At 42.8% G+C, this 17,728-nt stretch overlaps 7 protein-coding genes across 7 annotated transcripts; 3 read left to right on the top strand and 4 right to left on the bottom strand.

Annotated features, from left to right (window-relative positions):
• On the top strand, positions 1 to 1,057 carry Bfra_002262 (putative uncharacterized serine-rich protein; the record flags this gene model as incomplete). The annotated part of the gene is made up of 2 exons (XM_037332684.1): positions 1 to 603; positions 851 to 1,057. 2 exons carry the CDS (start codon positions 1 to 3, stop codon positions 1,055 to 1,057), a joined length of 810 nt encoding a protein of 269 aa, XP_037194812.1.
• A 1,758-nt stretch (positions 1,058 to 2,815) lies between these two features.
• On the bottom strand, positions 2,816 to 4,924 carry Bfra_002261 (uncharacterized protein; the record flags this gene model as incomplete). Its single annotated transcript, XM_037332683.1, is given in 3 exon segments — positions 2,816 to 4,119; positions 4,138 to 4,772; positions 4,842 to 4,924. The coding sequence occupies 3 exon segments, from the start codon at positions 4,922 to 4,924 to the stop codon at positions 2,816 to 2,818; spliced, it is 2,022 nt and encodes a 673-aa protein (XP_037194811.1).
• A 19-nt stretch (positions 4,925 to 4,943) lies between these two features.
• On the bottom strand, positions 4,944 to 5,317 carry Bfra_002260 (uncharacterized protein; the record flags this gene model as incomplete). The annotated part of the gene is given in 2 exon segments (XM_037332682.1): positions 4,944 to 5,105; positions 5,119 to 5,317. The coding sequence occupies 2 exon segments, from the start codon at positions 5,239 to 5,241 to the stop codon at positions 4,944 to 4,946; spliced, it is 285 nt and encodes a 94-aa protein (XP_037194810.1). The 5' UTR covers positions 5,242 to 5,317.
• Positions 5,318 to 7,678: 2,361 nt separating this feature from the next.
• Bfra_002259ia (putative meiosis-specific topoisomerase spo11 protein) lies at positions 7,679 to 9,528 on the bottom strand (the record flags this gene model as incomplete). The annotated part of the gene is made up of 8 exons (XM_037332681.1): positions 7,679 to 8,140; positions 8,195 to 8,266; positions 8,315 to 8,395; positions 8,447 to 8,533; positions 8,590 to 8,698; positions 8,755 to 8,821; positions 8,869 to 9,425; positions 9,500 to 9,528. 8 exons carry the CDS (start codon positions 9,526 to 9,528, stop codon positions 7,679 to 7,681), a joined length of 1,464 nt encoding a protein of 487 aa, XP_037194809.1.
• Positions 9,529 to 9,649: 121 nt separating this feature from the next.
• Bfra_002258 (putative lanosterol synthase protein) lies at positions 9,650 to 12,003 on the top strand (the record flags this gene model as incomplete). Its single annotated transcript, XM_037332680.1, has 3 exons — positions 9,650 to 9,901; positions 9,951 to 11,663; positions 11,713 to 12,003. 3 exons carry the CDS (start codon positions 9,650 to 9,652, stop codon positions 12,001 to 12,003), a joined length of 2,256 nt encoding a protein of 751 aa, XP_037194808.1.
• Positions 12,004 to 12,535: 532 nt separating this feature from the next.
• Positions 12,536 to 13,833, top strand: Bfra_002257 (putative sgt1 and cs domain containing protein; the record flags this gene model as incomplete). Its single annotated transcript, XM_037332679.1, has 3 exons — positions 12,536 to 13,077; positions 13,131 to 13,221; positions 13,273 to 13,833. 3 exons carry the CDS (start codon positions 12,536 to 12,538, stop codon positions 13,831 to 13,833), a joined length of 1,194 nt encoding a protein of 397 aa, XP_037194807.1.
• Positions 13,834 to 15,858: 2,025 nt separating this feature from the next.
• Positions 15,859 to 17,526, bottom strand: Bfra_002256 (putative ceramide glucosyltransferase protein; the record flags this gene model as incomplete). Its single annotated transcript, XM_037332678.1, has 2 exons — positions 15,859 to 17,365; positions 17,426 to 17,526. The coding sequence occupies 2 exons, from the start codon at positions 17,524 to 17,526 to the stop codon at positions 15,859 to 15,861; spliced, it is 1,608 nt and encodes a 535-aa protein (XP_037194806.1).
• Positions 17,527 to 17,728: the final 202 nt, after the last annotated feature.

Below are 17,728 nucleotides of genomic sequence, written 5' to 3'. Positions count from 1 at the left end.
ATGAATACCATCATGCAACTTTCTGTTCTCCTTCTCGCCTTCCTCACCCAAACCACTCTCGCCACCTGGCCTAAGCGAGGTGTCCCCTTCAACGACGTTTCCCTCATCCAACACTTCAACGGCGGCGGTTCCCAAGTCAACTGGGCTTGGAACTGGGATTCATATATGCCAACCTCCTTCCCCACCTCCATGGAATTCATCCCTTGTCTCTGGTCCGACTCCTCCGATCACATCTCCAATTGGGCCGCCAACGTCAATGCCGCCATTGCTCGTGGTACCGGTCACATCATGGCCTTTAATGAGCCCGATGCATGTGGAGGAGGCCAATCATGCATGAGTCCTCAACAAGCTGTTGATGCGTGGAAGACCTACATTCAACCTCTTGCAGGCCGTGTTGCATTAGGTGCTCCACAAGTGACAAATGGTCCTAGCGGATTGCCTTGGTTGCAATCTTTCTTGAGCTTATGCACAGGCTGCCAGATTGACTTTGTGCCAATTCATTGGTATGAAGGTGTTGGTGGTCAAAACTACTTGGCGGACTTTTATAATTATGTTGGTGCTGCTTATGTGGCTGGTGGAAATCGTCCAATCTGGGTCACTGAGGTATGTTTCTCTTTGCTTCTCATCCCCTTCTTTATCTTTACACATCCTTTCTTTCCCATTCCTCTCTCGGCACAAAGATTTTTCCACACCCAATCATCTCCATCAAATTATGAATTAATTCATCATCATTCATTTTACACGTACATTTTCCCTCCACATTCTCCCTCTCCTAAATTCCAACGCTGCATCCGCAAATTTCTAAACCATCCCATCATCTGATCCCACGCTAACCCTTCCTCACTCATAGTTCGCCCTCTGGGACCCAGCCACAGAAGCCCAGCAAGAAAATTTCATCGGCCAAGTAATGCCCTGGATGGACAATCTCTCCTGGGTTTCCCGCTATTCCTGGTTCATGTGCACCTCTGACTACAACCTTGAACCGCAAGGTTCCTTGTGCAATGCCGATGGAGGTTTGAGCACTTTGGGGAATGTTTATACCTATTCTGCCTTTTAGGTTGGGATGCTGCTGTGGACGATGGAGGTTATGGGAGAGAGAACGAGGTCATGAAAATGTCTTTTGCTGAAAATGATTGATGATGATGATGATTGATGATTGCACGGGAAAATAGATAGATAATAGATACCGATATGGATATAATCATGGTAGCTAGCTTTCAGCGGCTTTAGAAATAGAAATGCTTGAATAATCTTGCTAGATATAGCTTTTTATTCCGCTTTTAATCCAATAGATTTGTCTGCTACGGATTTTTCATGATTTTTGCTTGTTGGTTGTTAATCATAGTGTGACCATTGAGATATTAGTGGATGGAAATGTGCGAGATGATTTGCGGGGAGGGTTGATCTGTGGTATCTATTTAAATGAAAGATAAATTGATGAGTTTCAACCTTTTCGCACAATTGAAAATCTCATGTTGGATTCCGTGAGTTCATGAGTTTTACAAACGAGAATCCTTTATGAATGTTACTGCAGTCGGAGCTCTTGTTGTTATACTCTCATTACCATGCTACCATTTCATCATAGCTGGCGGCGATCAATAATTATATTCATTCCTTCAAGAATAACCACATCAGGGCAGACCCCACGATGCGTCGAATGCCCGTTTTGGTAACTAGCTGTGGAAAATAGATATGAAGATTCGTTTAAGTGTAATTTGTATACATTCTAAGTCTGTCTGAACTTCCGTCAAAAGCGGTGGTGTTTTGAATGCTCATCACACTTTCATCATTCAGAGACGTAGGATTTGCTGCTGAGTATGAAAATTGAATGTTAAATGAGCTTTGGCTCTTGGTAATGTAATGGTTCAATCGCGACGGATCGGATAGAATTAACCGAGATGAAGTTAGATCGGAAAATAGTGGATCAATTTATTTAGCGAAGCTTGAAATTATGCTGAGTAGGCATATTGTAAATAGCCAGATTATGAGACTTCCTCTCTGATCCAGCAGAACTGGTGAGAATAGCTATTACATTCTGCTTATGTATTCACATTCTATCTCGGAAACAACTTACGACTGGAAAAGCATACGTTGTTCTAGTCACAACAAACAGAAGGATTGATTGTGGTGAGTGAAGAGTCACTTCGAATCTTTGACCGGAGGTCACTCATCTGAGTTTTAGCACCGCATAATTGGACTGGAAAATATTACATGCGGGTTTCAGGATATGTTGGTACAGTTTTCCTACCAAAATCTTATAAGAATTAACAACTTGTATCCCCACCCATGTCATACTGTCTAGAGTTTTGCAAAAGGAGATGGCGGGAATTCCAGTAGGAATTGCGCAAGTGACCGGTATCAAAAGTAGCTTTGAATGTCGTTTTTCACTGAAGCGACAACAGTCTAGCCAGGATTGCAAGTAATTATTTCCTGACGATGTGAATCGCTGGTAGTATTCGATGCCTCTGGCTTCTTCGATTTTTCTTGTAAGATCTGGCACTCTTTGAAAACATTCGCTGGGGCCTCAGATTTACCGAGTTACGGTATCTCGCTAGTCACCAATTTTCACAAAATAGCGAGAGAAAGACCGGGAAGTTCAAAGCAACATCACGTATCTAATAATTACTTCTATTTCATACTAAACCTTATAGACTTGCACTCAATTGTGCCTAATTCGAACCATCCCATATTTTTATCCATAAATTTCCATAACACTTTTCATATCCGATTATTCCTTTGCTTCTTCTCTAATTCATTAAGGTTCCATCCATACAAGATAGATTGTCGTCATCTGCTCTGCCCAGCCATTCCCTGTTTATTCACCCACAAACATCCCACCATGCCATCCATAAGTGTTTTTCAATCTCCTTCCGATGCCTCTTGCTACATGGAAGAAGATCTTGGCCGTACTACCGGGAGAATGCGGTTCATGGAACTGTATGCCATGTTTCCCTTCATATTCATCAGTCGAAGGCGGAGTGAACTGACATACCGAGTCATCAAGTTTGTGTACGCTAAAGCCCATTGCTACCATAGCGTACTTGAACTCGGTCCAAGGGAGGTCCCCTGGAATATTGCTCTCAGACGGTTGGAAAAAGAGAACTTTGAACACTTTCAGAGCTCTCGCTTTGAGCTTGTAGATTCGTTCTTTGGGCTTGGATGGTGGTACCTCTGAGGGAGCTTCAACAATACTCACAGAGGGGGTAGGTGGTCCGCGGGTTTTTGGCTTTATTTTCTCTTGGGGAGCAACAAAGTTGGATATTGGGTCACTAACAGAAAACTGCGGTATGGTAGAGGCTTGGAGGCTTTTAGGAAAGACTCTTGCTGGTCTGGTTGGCGCAATCCAATCAGGTGTCCTCTCTACAGTCCGAATATTGGTAAATATATGGCCAACACTCTTATTCAAAGCACGGCGGGAGAGTCGGCGATATTCGAAATCCAACTTAGTCCAAAAATAGTCTAACTTTCCCTCAGCACTTTGCATTGCCTCCGTAATCTTTTTGGTTCGCCGCTGGTCACATGGATAGTGGTACCGTTCATCAGTAGGGTCTCCTAGCGCTTTCAATGACTCAAAAGCAGATGTTATATATTGTTCTGTTCTATATAACACTGAACACCGGTCTCGTAAATCATTTTTGAGCCAGTCCTTGTGTGTTTCCATGTCCACTGGAAAACCTGTTGCCCATGGTAGATAAAGATCTAGCTCATGTCCAAGTCGAAGAATTAGTCCCAGATCAGAAAGTACTCGGGATACCAACGGTGTGATTTTTGCCTTTAATTCGAGGTCATGTTCAATCATGTGCTTGATCTCGTCCATGATTGCAGGTGAACTTATGGTCGCCAGCTTTTCTGGAGTAAATATTATCTCGAAAAGCTGAATCATAAGATCTTCACTCTTAGAAACCCCTTTGCCAACTCGTTGAGTAGCTTCTCCGCAAACAGAAATTTCCGATAGTCGATGAAACTTGTGGCGAAAAGGCAAGGAAGCTGGAAGTACCTGAGTCAAGTTATTCCTAGGTCCCGTTTGTATGAATTCGAGCACTTTTTGGAAGCTCAACAACTCCCTTAGAAACTCCTCTGGTAGACCATTTTGCGGATGAATAAGAGCGGCATATTTCCCTTAAAACATAGCCAGACGCTCGAGTTGTTTGCTTATGATATCCCAGCTAATTATGTCAGAATATGCATCCGCCACCACATGCCGAGTTACATCTTCCCAGAATGCTGGCGTGCCTATAGATGAACTAGCTTTACCCTCATCATCCAGTACTCTGTCTATTCTATGGTCACTTGCTTCCATCATAGCATCAGCGAAAATACCGGGGTCCTCCCTCAAATCGTGGATATAATCTTCTGCGCTAAGTCGCTTGGCAGTGACTACAGCTCGCAAGCGATTGAAATCCAGCTTGGAGGTCAATCGATATGGCGTCTCCATGGCTATTGAAGCTATCGTTGTATTGTCGGAAGTCTTTACAAGTAGCGGTGGCTCTGGTTCAATAGAAAGCCTCCATATTGTAGCAATTTCAATGTCCTGAAGAAGCGCCTGACACCAATTCACAAGGAACGAATAAAGATTATCTTGGATTTCAAGAATCAGTAAACCCTCGTGTGGCAAATGCTGAAACCCTGCCAGGATCCTTTCCTTCATCTTTTTGTCTGTCCACCTAACTAGCCGTCCATAAGTCTCCGCCGACTCTCTTTCGAGCAGTAAAGTATGATCCTTCAAAATCTGTAAGGACAAAAAACCACCGACAACACCCAGTTCTGCTGCCCTGAAATCTGCGTTTGCAAAGAGATGAGGAGGATTGCGACCTCAAGAATTGATCAGTAGGAGCATAGACTTCACCTTAGTGAGATCTTCGATGTTCAAGTGTGGGTGTAAAAAATCATTTCGATGACTCAGGATCTCGTAGGTCAACTGCATAGCAGAGATCGGATCTGTATCAGGGTTCACCTGCGATGAAGAAGTTGTGTGTAGTCTGCGCGATGCGTTTCAGATAATCTAATACCGCAATCTTGTAATATTTTACGTCGCTGCGCGTTTGATTTCTTGGTCCACCGTTGCCGAAGAGCTTCCTCTTTGCACTCAATGATGCGGCGCAGTACTCGATAATTAACCAGAATTACTTCCGAGGTTCTTCGAGCTAGGTCATTGATCTCTGTATATTTTACTTCGCAGCTCAAACCGTTCAAAGATTTGAGGCGCTCAGCTTCTCCGATTCTGTTGGTGATATCAACCATGGCGTCAATCGGAAATGTGGTTTGGTGTGGATAGGGAAGTTGTGGAATCGATTTGTTTTCTTTCAGGACCAAAGTACTGTTAGAAAAGAAGTTCTGCAAAACTTCAAGAAGACAATTGACTTTTGTTTTTTAGACTTTATTGTTAGTATGAAATGAGTGGATGAAAGTACAAGTACTTAAATCTAGATTGTCATAATGTTTGATGTCATCAAAATCGTAGAAAAGCAGCACTAATGATGGGGTCCTCGAGACTTATTAGCACTTCGCTAGCTACTATGGAACCTTCATCGTCTCATGATTCATGTGCTGACAAAGAGAAACTAACCCAAATTATTATTGCAATTTGGCTAAGATGCATGTTTGAAATCGTTACAAGTGGCTGTTCTTGCCATTTGATGATTGATTGGAAGTTCAAAGATCAATGAAGGCTTTATGTAATCTACGCCAATTGAATACTACAGCAGCTATAACTCGTAACAATAAAATTGCTATCGAATTTCGAGCTCCAGATGTGATGATTAAGCCGAGACAGTGATTGTTGACTTACTTTAGTCTGGTAGAAAACTTAAGATGATGCAATAAGGATTTATGGGTAATGATTGGTCATTATCACTTCGAGAAATTGGTAATTTCATTCACAAATGATCAATAGATGAGATCACATTGAAACAGCTGTGAGTATTTTGTGTGAATCTCAGCAATTCCTTGGGTTTCCTTCGACTACCTGGGTAAAGAGGCTTTATCAATATATACGCTACTTTACTGTAATCCATACATAATCCCCAAGAATGTACTAATTTTCTATGATCTGATGAGAGAGAATACTGACTAAGTATATAGTTGCAAGTTTCAAAGCTCAGAGTGAGTAATCCTTGAGTTCCAGTGTAAAGAGTGAATATCTTGTTCTTCTTCGGCAACCTATGGGAAAACAATTAGATAAACACCTTTGAGGAAAAAAGATATTAACAAAAGCGAAAATAGTTCGCAACAGTTTATTATAGTCAGCCCAGCATGAGCAAGTTCATTTAGACATCATGAGGTCATGTCTGAAGATACTCCCATACACTTTCAAAATCCCAAGGGCTCAGGAGTTAGGGGGAATGCAATGGCATAATACTTTGTAACTCAAAAAAACATGCTGCAGGATGAAGAATCAATACAGTGACGTGGAGCAAACTTGATGAATCATTGCAAGTAAGAATCTCAAGTTTTGGTAGAAGATCGGCTTGATCCCTCTAGACACTTGGCTGGGTAGTTTTCTTTCCTCATACTCATGTGAAAGGAACGATTCTAACTTGAAGACACATCATGCAATTCTTTTCACAAGTTCCTCACAATCGAGTAGCTTTATCGAATTACAAAATAATGAACTTTGTTTCCTTCACATGGCATATAGCTTATGATTATGTATGCCCGAACATAGATTACACGATGATAGAATGGAGTGCCATAGGTTTATTAAAATCAGCAAGTTTATCGCCAGGGAGACTTTTCTAAAGCCAATCTATTCAAAAGGCATTAGAACTGAGCCATTTGAAAGAACAAGTCTCAAAGAGCTACACAAATAAATAAGTAACTTGAGACCTGAGCACAAATTGTGCGAGTGAGTGATTTTCTAACACCCCAAAGCATACAATACCATAGGTCACACCGTAGGTGTTTCAATGTTCCACTAGGAAATCAGATAATTAAATAACAGCTGATCGCAATATCATATGAACACGCCCGTCAATTGTCGCCTTAACGTCATTTCATCCCGCTCGCGTTCACAAGCGGCACATGTCATAAACTTAAACGCAGAAACTATTGCATATTGCACGTAGCAAGCACAGCTAATTCCGCAAACAAAAACCTACAGAGCAGCAAAAATATCAATCATCATACCGTTTCATCATACTGATCACCACTCTCCACTCCAAGTACGCCCCAAAACAAACCACATCATCTCATCCCATCCCATCTCGTCCCATGATCACCGCTTACCCATTCCCCAACCCACCACACATATTCACCAGGCTACAGCCTTCCTCTATACAAATACCCGAACCACATAACTTTTCTCGTCAACACACAAAATCGGCTGTATAGCCGTGTTGGCAAGTCCCAGTCCCGTTTATAAAGTCCCGAAAGTCCCAATTTGTTGTACTTTGACCAGGAGCCCTGGCCAGGTGACCGTCAAGATCGTGTGGTAGCACAGCAACGCGAGTAGAGAAATATAGCGCGTGATGGATTCAATTATCTTTTTTGACTTTTTATGCCAACAATATTTGATTTTTGAAAATGTCCGGTTTCGAGAGGTAACGACGTCGTGTGAGATAGAGAGGTAGATCTTGATCTTTTTCATACCGTGTATTTTGCGACATGTTTGTGATCTCACCGAAACAATAACTCTTCCATTGTTTTATAAAGTCGTTGATCCATTGAAGAGCTTTTTCTTTCATAATAATTCCAGTCTGTTCTTTTCTTTTCCCAAATTTCTATTCAGCCAATTTTCTAATGCGTCACCGGCTCCAATAATCTGGATTTCCGCCTTCTTATTTAGCATCAACATGACTTGGATCTCTTTTCTCCATTCGTCTTCATCTCCGTCTTCTTGACACACATTCCTTTGCAGCATTTTCACTGCGAGTCGTCTATCGCGTTCCGTCAATTTTAGTAAGCCCTCATTCTCTTTCCCTCCTTGCATCATGTCCTTACTTTTAAGTCCTAGCCAAAGCATGGAGGGGACGGACAGATTTTCATTTTCATGTGCGAGTGCGACAGAGCCATGTTTGTATGTGGACATAATGCCTATACCGTCAGGATCAAAGTCTACCAAAGCATATATCGATATCGTTGGATGATGCTTCGCCAAATAGTGGAGAAACTGTCGACTTTGTATATCAGGATAACCTTTTGCCTGTCATGATCAGGCCCTGTGCAAGATGACAGAAAAATACTCTGATTTACATACTGTAAGTAATATCCCTCTCCCCGCAGTCGAATATTCCCAATATCGCTTTCCTGCCAACGTGCGAAACGTCGCCTATCTGCAGTCAGTGATGTTGTAAGCTCGCATTAAAGTGTGCCAAACCTCTTTTTCAATTACTAATATCCATTTGACCTCCGAGAGGTCCATCTCTTCTATTTCTTTTACCCATGGTACCAGTTGTGACTACAAAATTAATGAGAAGGTATGACACAAAGAGAGTCATTAGGAGCAAACATCTGCTGCTGATGAATAATCCATTATGGACTGATTCCTTCTCTTCATAATGAACCAGCCTGTAACCAATCCTTTGGCAGCGGCCATCTTCGAAGTGCGAGTCAGCCAAGAATTGACGCTGTTGCGGAAAGGACTTCACTGACCACATTTAGAGCGTCGCGCTTCAGTCCAAGAGTACACGCGATGTCATCTACGAAGCGATCGACAATTGCTTGTTTCGTAAAAAGCTCCGGGTCTCGATAATACATGTCTCTAATGATGCATTGTCAGTTTGAAACGGACATCAGTGCCAAGCGAAGATAGTATACCTTTTGGTAATGATATTTCCAGTGACAAGCGCCTCGTGAGAAAGCTCCAGAATCCGTAGCAACGCAACTGTGTTAACATCAGTAAGAGCTGTCAAATAAAGACATTAGATCTACCAAATTTCCACGCCTCTCGAGGCGAGGAACTAGGAAACTGCACAACCCTTGAAGTAAAAATTTCTTTGCTCCCTGGAGTTGCATCTTTTGCGCCGAGGCTTCGAGATTTCAAATGAATAGAAAATTGTCTCCTTCGTCCGATCATACAATCAGTCATAGCCTCGCAAATTTCTTCGATTTTGCATATGGCAGATCCTGTTTGGTAAGATTGTGTAGAAGTGTTCCTTGAAGTCAGATGCTCAATTTTCTCGGGCGTTGATAATGGTGTTGTCAACAGAATGGTATCGCCACTATCTTTTCCGTGGTGAGATGAAGCGGATTGCTGTTTATAACTGTGATCTGTAGAGTCAGTTCCACTGATTAGTTTTTTGGAAGGTAAATCATGTAGCAACTGAGATGACGAAGACGGCGTATCCTTCAGATTATCCTGTGAAAGATCAAAGTCCATGGCATTCTTAAATTTGGTTCGGCATCTATCGGCTGGAAGTGCATCTTCATCCACGGTTGATGTTTTGAGAAGACTTTCACAAATGTTCAAATGTTTGAATGTTTGACGTCTGACGTCTGATGTCTAAATTTGGAACATTGGAAGATCCGCGGGGGAGACGGGAGACGAGAAAATGTGGAATACGCTAAAATAGGGTGACCTCCAACTGCCATTTTTGACCGCCTTGTTGGCCCTGAAATATCTAGGGTCCACCAAAGCTTGTAACTTTATTAGAATTATACAGTTTATGTTTTGACAATTGTATCATATCATTCGAATTTAACCTTTCTTACTATGGCGAGAACGAAACTTAATTCTATGGGTGACACCGAGACCAAACCAAAGACGGGCGAAAAAAGATCATTTGATTCTTCGAACACTACGCAGACAACGAAACGGCCAAAGTTACAGGAACGTACAGATTACTCTCGATGGCGTTTACTCGACGAAAGAGGTAGGCAGACATGGCATTACCTTGAAAATGACGAAGATGCTGCGGAATGGCCTCAAACAACTGCAGACAAGTATTTCTTAGGATTGCCAACAGTATGGAAATGGTACCTTGCTATAACATCATTGCTAACGGTATTGACAGGGTTTACCGGATCTTCCAAAAGCTCAGAGTCCCCTTGATTCCGTCAACAATTGCCTCGAATTCTTTCAACAACTCCAGCTTCCTCCTGGCAATTGGGCATGTGAATATGGTGGACCAATGTTCCTGCTTCCCGGCTTGGTTATCACTTGGACTGTCACCGAAACTCCAATCCCGGATCACATTGCGACAGAAATAAAAAATTATCTATTTGCGCGAGCACATCCAGATGATGGGGGCTGGGGGCTACACATTGAGGCAGAGAGTAGCGTTTTCGGGACTGCCATGAACTATACTGTTCTCCGATTAGTCGGAGTCAGTGAAGAGGACGAACGAATGATTAAGGCTAGAGGAACATTACACAAGCTTGGTGGTGCCAAGAATGGACCGCATTGGGCAAAGTTCTGGCTGAGCGTACTCGGTGTATGCCAATGGGATATCGTCAATCCCGTACCGCCAGAGTTTTGGTTGTTACCCAACTGGGTACCTTTCCATCCTTGGAGATGGTGGATTCACATGCGCCAAGTTTATGCACCCATGTCATTCATCTGGTCGAAGAAGTTCGCATACAAAACGACACCCATTGTTGAGCAATTACGACAAGAACTTTTTGTAGAACCGTATACAGATATCAACTGGGCAGGAAACCGCAACAGCATTCATCCAGGAGACAATTATCATCCCAAATCGTGGCTCCTAAACACAGCAAATTGGTTTCTCGTTAATATCTACAACCCATATCTCCGGACTGATGCATTGGCAAAGCAAGCCGAAGATTGGGTATTTAAACTAATTCAAATGGAAGATAAGAATACCGACTTCTCCAATCTCGGACCTGTCAATGGACCCATGAATTTCCTTGCGTGCTATATTCGAGAGGGGCCTAATGCGTATTCGGTACAACGACATCGAGAACGAATGGCTGACTTTATGTGGGTCAAGGATGAAGGTATGCTGATGAATGGAACAAATGGAGTACAATGCTGGGATACCGCATTTTTAATTCAGGTCGTGATGGACGCTGGTTTGGCTGAAGATCCAAGATGGAGACCCATGTTGACTAAAGCACTCGAGTTCCTTGAGGATCAACAAATTCGAGAGAATGTCGACGACCAAGATATTTGCTATCGTCAACAACGAAAAGGAGCATGGGGCTTCAGTAACAAAGATCAAGGATATGCTGTCAGTGACTGTATCTCCGAAGCTTTGAAAGCCGTTTTACTTCTACAACGAACGCCTGGCTATCCAACTTTGCTGGAAGACCAAAGAATTTTTGATGCCATTGATACTCTTCTCACATACCAGAATAAATCTGGTGGCTGTGCATCTTATGAGCCAACTCGAGGTTCAGAAGCCTTGGAAATGTTAAATGCAGCTGAGGTATTCGGTAGAATCATGATCGAATACGATTACCCCGAGTGCACAACCGCTGTGGTTACAGCATTATCATTGTTCTCAAAATACTATCCGGATTATCGCGCATCGGAAATCAAAGCTTTCAAGGGTAGAGCTATTGATTATATTCGAAGAGCCCAATATGCCAATGGTAGCTGGTATGGCAGTTGGGGTATTTGTTTCACATATGCTGGAATGTTTGCTCTGGAAAGTCTTGCAAGTATTGGAGAAACCTACGAGAATAGTGAGCATGTAAGAAAAGGATGTGACTTTTTTATTTCCAAGCAAAGAAGTGATGGTGGATGGTCTGAAAGCTATAAGGTATGCAGCCTCTCACTTATGATTACAAATAGATCTAACATCTTTTCAGTCCTGTGAACAAGCAGAGTATATCGAGCATCCATCTGGTTCTCAAGTTGTACAGACAGCTTGGGCATGTATTGCTTTGATTGAGGCCAACTACCCAGATCGTGCACCGATCGAAAGAGGATTGAAGCTTATCATGGGTCGGCAACAAGCTAATGGCGAATGGCTGCAGGAGGCCATTGAGGGTGTATTCAATAAGAGTTGCATGATCTCGTATCCTAATTACAAGTTCATTTTTCCAATGAAAGCTTTGGGATTATTCGCCAAGAAATATGGAGATGTTGAACTTTTGTAATGACACAAGGGGGGAAACTATCTAATCTAGGTCTCGGAATGGCATGATGACTATATAATACCTATTAGCTTAATGTAATAATACTTATATCTATACTTGGCTAGATGGTATATCCTCGAGTGAATTCTCTCATATAGACAGACTCCCTGGGGAACAAGAAGATAATTGGTGAATAGAAAGCAGTCAAACCTGAAAATAACGCTAGACGACTTCGAGACGACCAAGCTTCGATCTAGCTTCTGTACTAAATCATACCCCGCCAATGTGAATATTTCCCTTCTTCAATTTGTTCAATTGGGTGGCTCATGCTCCACGTAGCGCCGTACTACAGGCTACCGACGAGGCTGAAGGCTGAGCCATCGAACTTTCCAGTTCAATTATTACTCGAGTACCAACAGATCAAATCTATAAATGAATTCATCTCCCCGTTTCTTCTCCAAAAGTTTTCTCATCCTTCTCGAACATTGAGATTAAATAATTTCACAACAAATAGATTCATAAACTCAAATATTATCAAATACACAAACACATCATGTCAACTCAAGCAGCTCTCGGTGGTGCCGCCATCGATAAGAAAGATTACCCCGCGGCCATCGAATACTTGACCAAAGCTCTCGCCGAAAGTCCTACTTCTCCGAACTACCTCATTTCCAGATCTATAGCCCACCAACGTGCTAAGAATTACGAAGCATCACTCGCAGATGCAGAGGCTGCCGTCCATGCAGCTATCGCTCGTTCTCGTCGCGAACTCATCGGTACCGCTCACTTTCGTCGCGCAGTCGCTCTCCATGGTCTAGGCAGATATGGAGATGCAAGATTATGTCTGGCTTGGTGCATGCAGAAAAATCCAAAAGAAAAGGCTTTGACTATGTGGCAGGCAAAGGTCAAGATGGATTACGAAAATGCGGGTGGTGAGGAAGCGGAATGTAATAAGTGCACTGTGAAGGAAGTTCCTAATAAGCAGGCTGCTGTCAAGCCGTCAGTAAAAGATTCTAAGGGCAAAGGTGTAGAGGGTTCTTCAAAAGCTCCACCCGCTGCTCCTGCAGTAACTGCAAAGGAAAATATTAGACAAGAGTAAGGATATTTGCTTTCGACGTTGTAAATTGAGGAGCTAATAGATTCTGCAGGTGGATTCAATCAAACTCGAAAGTTACAATTACCATTTATGCAAAAGGTGTCGCGAAAGACACTGCACAGATTAATATCGAAGAGGGACAGGTATGACATTGTTTCCGAGCTCCCAAATTTGCAGCAATTAACACGTCATAGGTTGAAGTTTCATTCCCAATCGGACAAACTGGCAACACATACGACTTCACAGCGTCACCACTTTTCGCACAAATTGATCCTTCCCAGAGTAAATTCAACATTACTCCTTTCAAAATCGAAATCGAATTATACAAGATCAAGCAAGGACTTAAGTGGTCTAAATTAGAAGGAACCGAGCCCATCACCAGCACATCCACCGAGGAAAAGAAGTCCGAAATCCCTGCTGCAGTCCTAAATCCCTCGGCCGAAAAGGCACCCTCTTACCCAACGTCCTCTCGAAATGGTCCAAAGGATTGGGATGCCCTCGCCTCATCTGCTCTTCAACCTGAAAAGAAAGAGGGAGCAAAGGATACAAGCGGAGACAGTGATGGAGAAGGCGGTGACCCTATGGACTCTTTCTTCAAGAAACTTTATAAAGATGCGGATCCAGATACTAAGAGAGCTATGATGAAAAGTTTCCAAGAAAGTAATGGCACTGCTCTGAGTACTAATTGGTCGGATGTTAAGAAAGCTCCTGTCAAAACTCAACCTCCGGAGGGCGTTGAGGCCAAGAAGTGGTAGATGGGGAAAATGGAGGAGTATGATAATGTGAAAAAACATGGGAGGAAAAGTCGATGGAGCATTATATCATCCTGGGGAGTTTAGGAGTGGAGTGTCTCAATATGACATGGCTGGCGTTTTGGTTCTCATGAATGAGAGAAGTAACTATCTGATTAAATCCTCAAGCACTCGAAAAGTTTCACAATATCCTAAATACTGAAATATCTTCAAATAGCGTTAAATTGATAACTAATACCTGCTTTCTGATTTATTGAAGTGATATCCTTGTACACTTTTATCTACATCCGCATCTGTTGGAGAATTTCTTTGCTTATACTAGAACAATAATCAACATCACTTCACCCCCATATGAAGACTCTCAATGATCATAACCGTTCAAGTTTTAATAGAAAAGAGTCGAGATCCCGCGAAAGAGAAAGTTACTCGTCTGCGTGATATAGCTGTACTTATTCCTCTCTTCATTCCCTCCATCTCTTCCCTCATCCTCTCCACATCCACACCGCGAACCTAAATCTCATAAGCTCCATCCTTAAGCCCACTAGAGAAAATGATATCATACACACGCCTCAACACCCTCTTCAATTCCCTCTCTCCTGTCTATCTCTCCCATCTCTCCCATCTCTTCATTTCTGTCATATCCAAATCCTTACAACCTTCCACTAACACATACGTCCCGGAGTCCTCTTCAACCTCCATCTCTACATCAAGCACCGGCTGTTCAGGACTAAAATCAATCTCACTCTCGGCAAATTCGACTTCGATCGGCGGTACAAAACGAGGTAGTTTGCGGTTTGGGAAGTTGTAGTTACATACGTAACTCGTTGTGCCGGTAGCTATACAATTAATTACGTTCTTACGGGGAAAGATAGGCAAGTGAGAAGCTCTACACACAGTTAAGCCCCATCATCCTTGTGGTAAAAAGACGTATGGTATTTACTTCAAACCACTTCAATATTCCAGGACTTGCTCTTCACTTCTTTTATTTCCTCCGTTGGCTTTGGGGTCTTTTCAAAATATCTTCTTGCGCCCTGATTTTGTTTGCAGATCTCCTTGCCAGTAAGTAGACTTTGACTTTGACTTTCAATTTCCATTTCCAATCCCCTTACCGACATAAACTCTCCACTCCCATCTTCTTCCAACGAGCCTTCATCTAATTGTGAAAGCCTTATCTCACTCAAAGTCGTAACGCCACCTTGCAGACGCAGGGTATGTGTGTACAGCAGCTACAGCGTTCAGTTGATCGAAAAGAATTAAAATACAGATTAGCATCGCCGCACAGCATCTGGCACCGCATTCGCCTTAGTTTTAGTTTTGAAATTCTTTTCTGCTTTGATTTTAGCGACTACTAAATATGGCAGGCTCAGAAATGCATCATAGAAGTAAGACGTATGCGAGATACATGTTGATATCTTACGGGACCAAGAGCCAAGCTTGGTTAGGAATGGGGATGTGTGGTGCTGCCTGACGTTTCATGGTATTTTTGGGGCCAGATGGGAATTCGATGTCTTTTATCTGAAGATACCGTGATAAGTGATGGTGCAAGAAGAAAGGGAAACGATGCACCGATGTACTATACTGTTGGTTCATTGCGAGGAATAAAAAGGAAGAAAAAAGTGGGAGAATGGGTGAAGTGCAAGACTGGAGAGAAAGAATGTGCAGGGTTTGGAAAGCAACATGGCAGTGCCCAAACCAACCCAATGAAGGAACCATGAAAAACAAATACTGTAACATATACGATAAGGCTGGCAATGTCTCGCGAAGCCCTACCTTTAGAAAAATGGGGTACAATCTTGCGATGATTTGAGAGATTATTTTTATAGGATACTTCCAATCTCCGATCGATTCTATCCTGTAGATTGAGAGGCCCCGGATTCGCGCTTGTGCCGGCACATGTAAAGATATGTCACTGGCTAAGATTAGTGATTCACAAAATTGTAGGCGAAGCGAAGATGCACATGCTGTACAACATCGTAATGATGTATTATAATATTATTGGGTAGTATTTGACTGTTGTACAAGGACAAATTAATCTTGTCTATCTTTACTGTGCGCTCGTCCATTTTCGATTTCAGGGGTGGATGATTTCTTCTCGCCTTTGATCTCGATGACTTTCATATCAAGGTTGACGCGGAACTTCTTTCCTCTCCACATTACTGTCGTTCCACCAAGACATGCCCATATCCAAATAGGTAATGCGAGGATCTCTCTGCCGAGCCATGCAGACGCCCATTCTTTGAAAGGTCTTCTGGACCTTGTCTGTGGAGGTTGTGCAAAGGAAGGCGTATTTGCATCCAGCTCAATAGATACACCAGAGTGAAGGTGAGTATAAACAAACCAATCAAGGGTCATCCACGCGGCAACATTTGACAACCAAACCAAAGCAAAAGCAAGCCATGTCTGAGGCACACTCAAATTCTCATGAAACCAAGGTAGTGTTGTGATTGCAAAAGAACCATAGGCTGAGCATAAAAGGGGTTCAACACCAGGTTCAACAAATGTGGCCAGTGTAACAGTCCATTTTCGGACTCTGAGCCAGCGTACTCGGCGTGCGATGTACTCTCGAACTGACATACCAGCCATTGGTTGTATAGCCAAGTCACCAGGAACCAAACCATGTTTGTGCCACTTTTCTCCGGCCTCCTCCTCTGGTACCTGCTTTCTCCATAACAAGTCTCCAATTAGATGATCTTCGCAAATATTTTCAGAAAAGAAGTCTATCCCCGGAGAATAATCAGGAGATGTTGACGTGAGGTAGTTTAGATGAGACCGCCTGAACATATTTGATTTGCCAACAATGCATGGCGCAACTGACACCGTATTGATTGCGGTGTAGAACTTAGCGTGCGAAGAAGCCATAAAGGATTCTTCGAAACGTCCACCACCAATTCTTGCGCCTGCATCGAAATTAGACTCGTCTTTGGGAACATTTGTAATGTTAGAGGCCATTGAATTTGTAGACGTAATTTGTTGCCCGGGTGTGAGAAGTCGTTCAGTCTCCCCACCCGTGCTGGTTCCAACTGTATCTACAACCAATGGTAACAAGTGGACGAATTTATATGGTGTTGTCCTTGTACCATCTGCCTTCAACCCACACAACTTGTCGACCATTCGTCCAGCAGTACCGGTTCCAACCCAGACATTACAATCGAGGATCCACACAATATCTCCCTTTGCCTCTCTGTATCCGCGACTCATATTGCGAATCTTAGGATTGGGTCCAAGGTTGTCGATTTCTCCCCCATGACCGCTCAGGTTTGGATCTTCTTCTTCAATAAAAACTTTCGCATCGAATTGGGGAAAGTCCGCCAGCAGACGTTCAAGAACTGGGAATGCGGGATCTGTGGATGATCCAACACAGAAGTATATTGTTAATTTATCTGCTGGGTATGTCTGTCTGAATGTGGCCGCGAGGCATTCGTATAATTGTGGCTCTAGTCCTTTGACTGGTCGTAAAATCGTGATATGGGGAATGCCATCGCTATCTAAGTTTGGAGAGATGGCAGGCCTGGGAACGGAAGAGTAGTAGCGAAACCTTAAAGTAAAGATACGTTAGATTACAATGGGGCTGCAGCAGTATGAATGGAAATCTTACAATTGAGTAGAGCCTATCGCTTGTACGAGCAAAATGAAGAAATACCAAGTCCAACATGCCAAGGCTATGATGTACCGGTATATCAAAGTTTCCTTTTCCATTTCAAGACGCGGGACAGTTTCCAGAACTGGAGTTAACAGTAAGAGCTTTCGAGAATAGAATAAGTTCCTCCGCCCAATTCCATCGATGATAGTACGGATGAGAATGGATTACTTGTGGTTCTGCTCTAGTCAGGTCGGCGCTATGAGTTTACATGGAAAGACATAGAAATCAAGTCTCGAACCAAAAACTGTTCCACGCTTT

This window comes from Botrytis fragariae, assembly GCF_013461495.1.
Source record: "Botrytis fragariae strain BVB16 chromosome Unknown tig00000012, whole genome shotgun sequence".
In the NCBI taxonomy this organism is placed as follows: Eukaryota; Fungi; Ascomycota; class Leotiomycetes; order Helotiales; family Sclerotiniaceae; genus Botrytis; species Botrytis fragariae.
The sequence above is the reverse complement of the archived record's forward strand: the minus strand, read 5'-3'. Positions and strand labels throughout refer to the sequence as shown.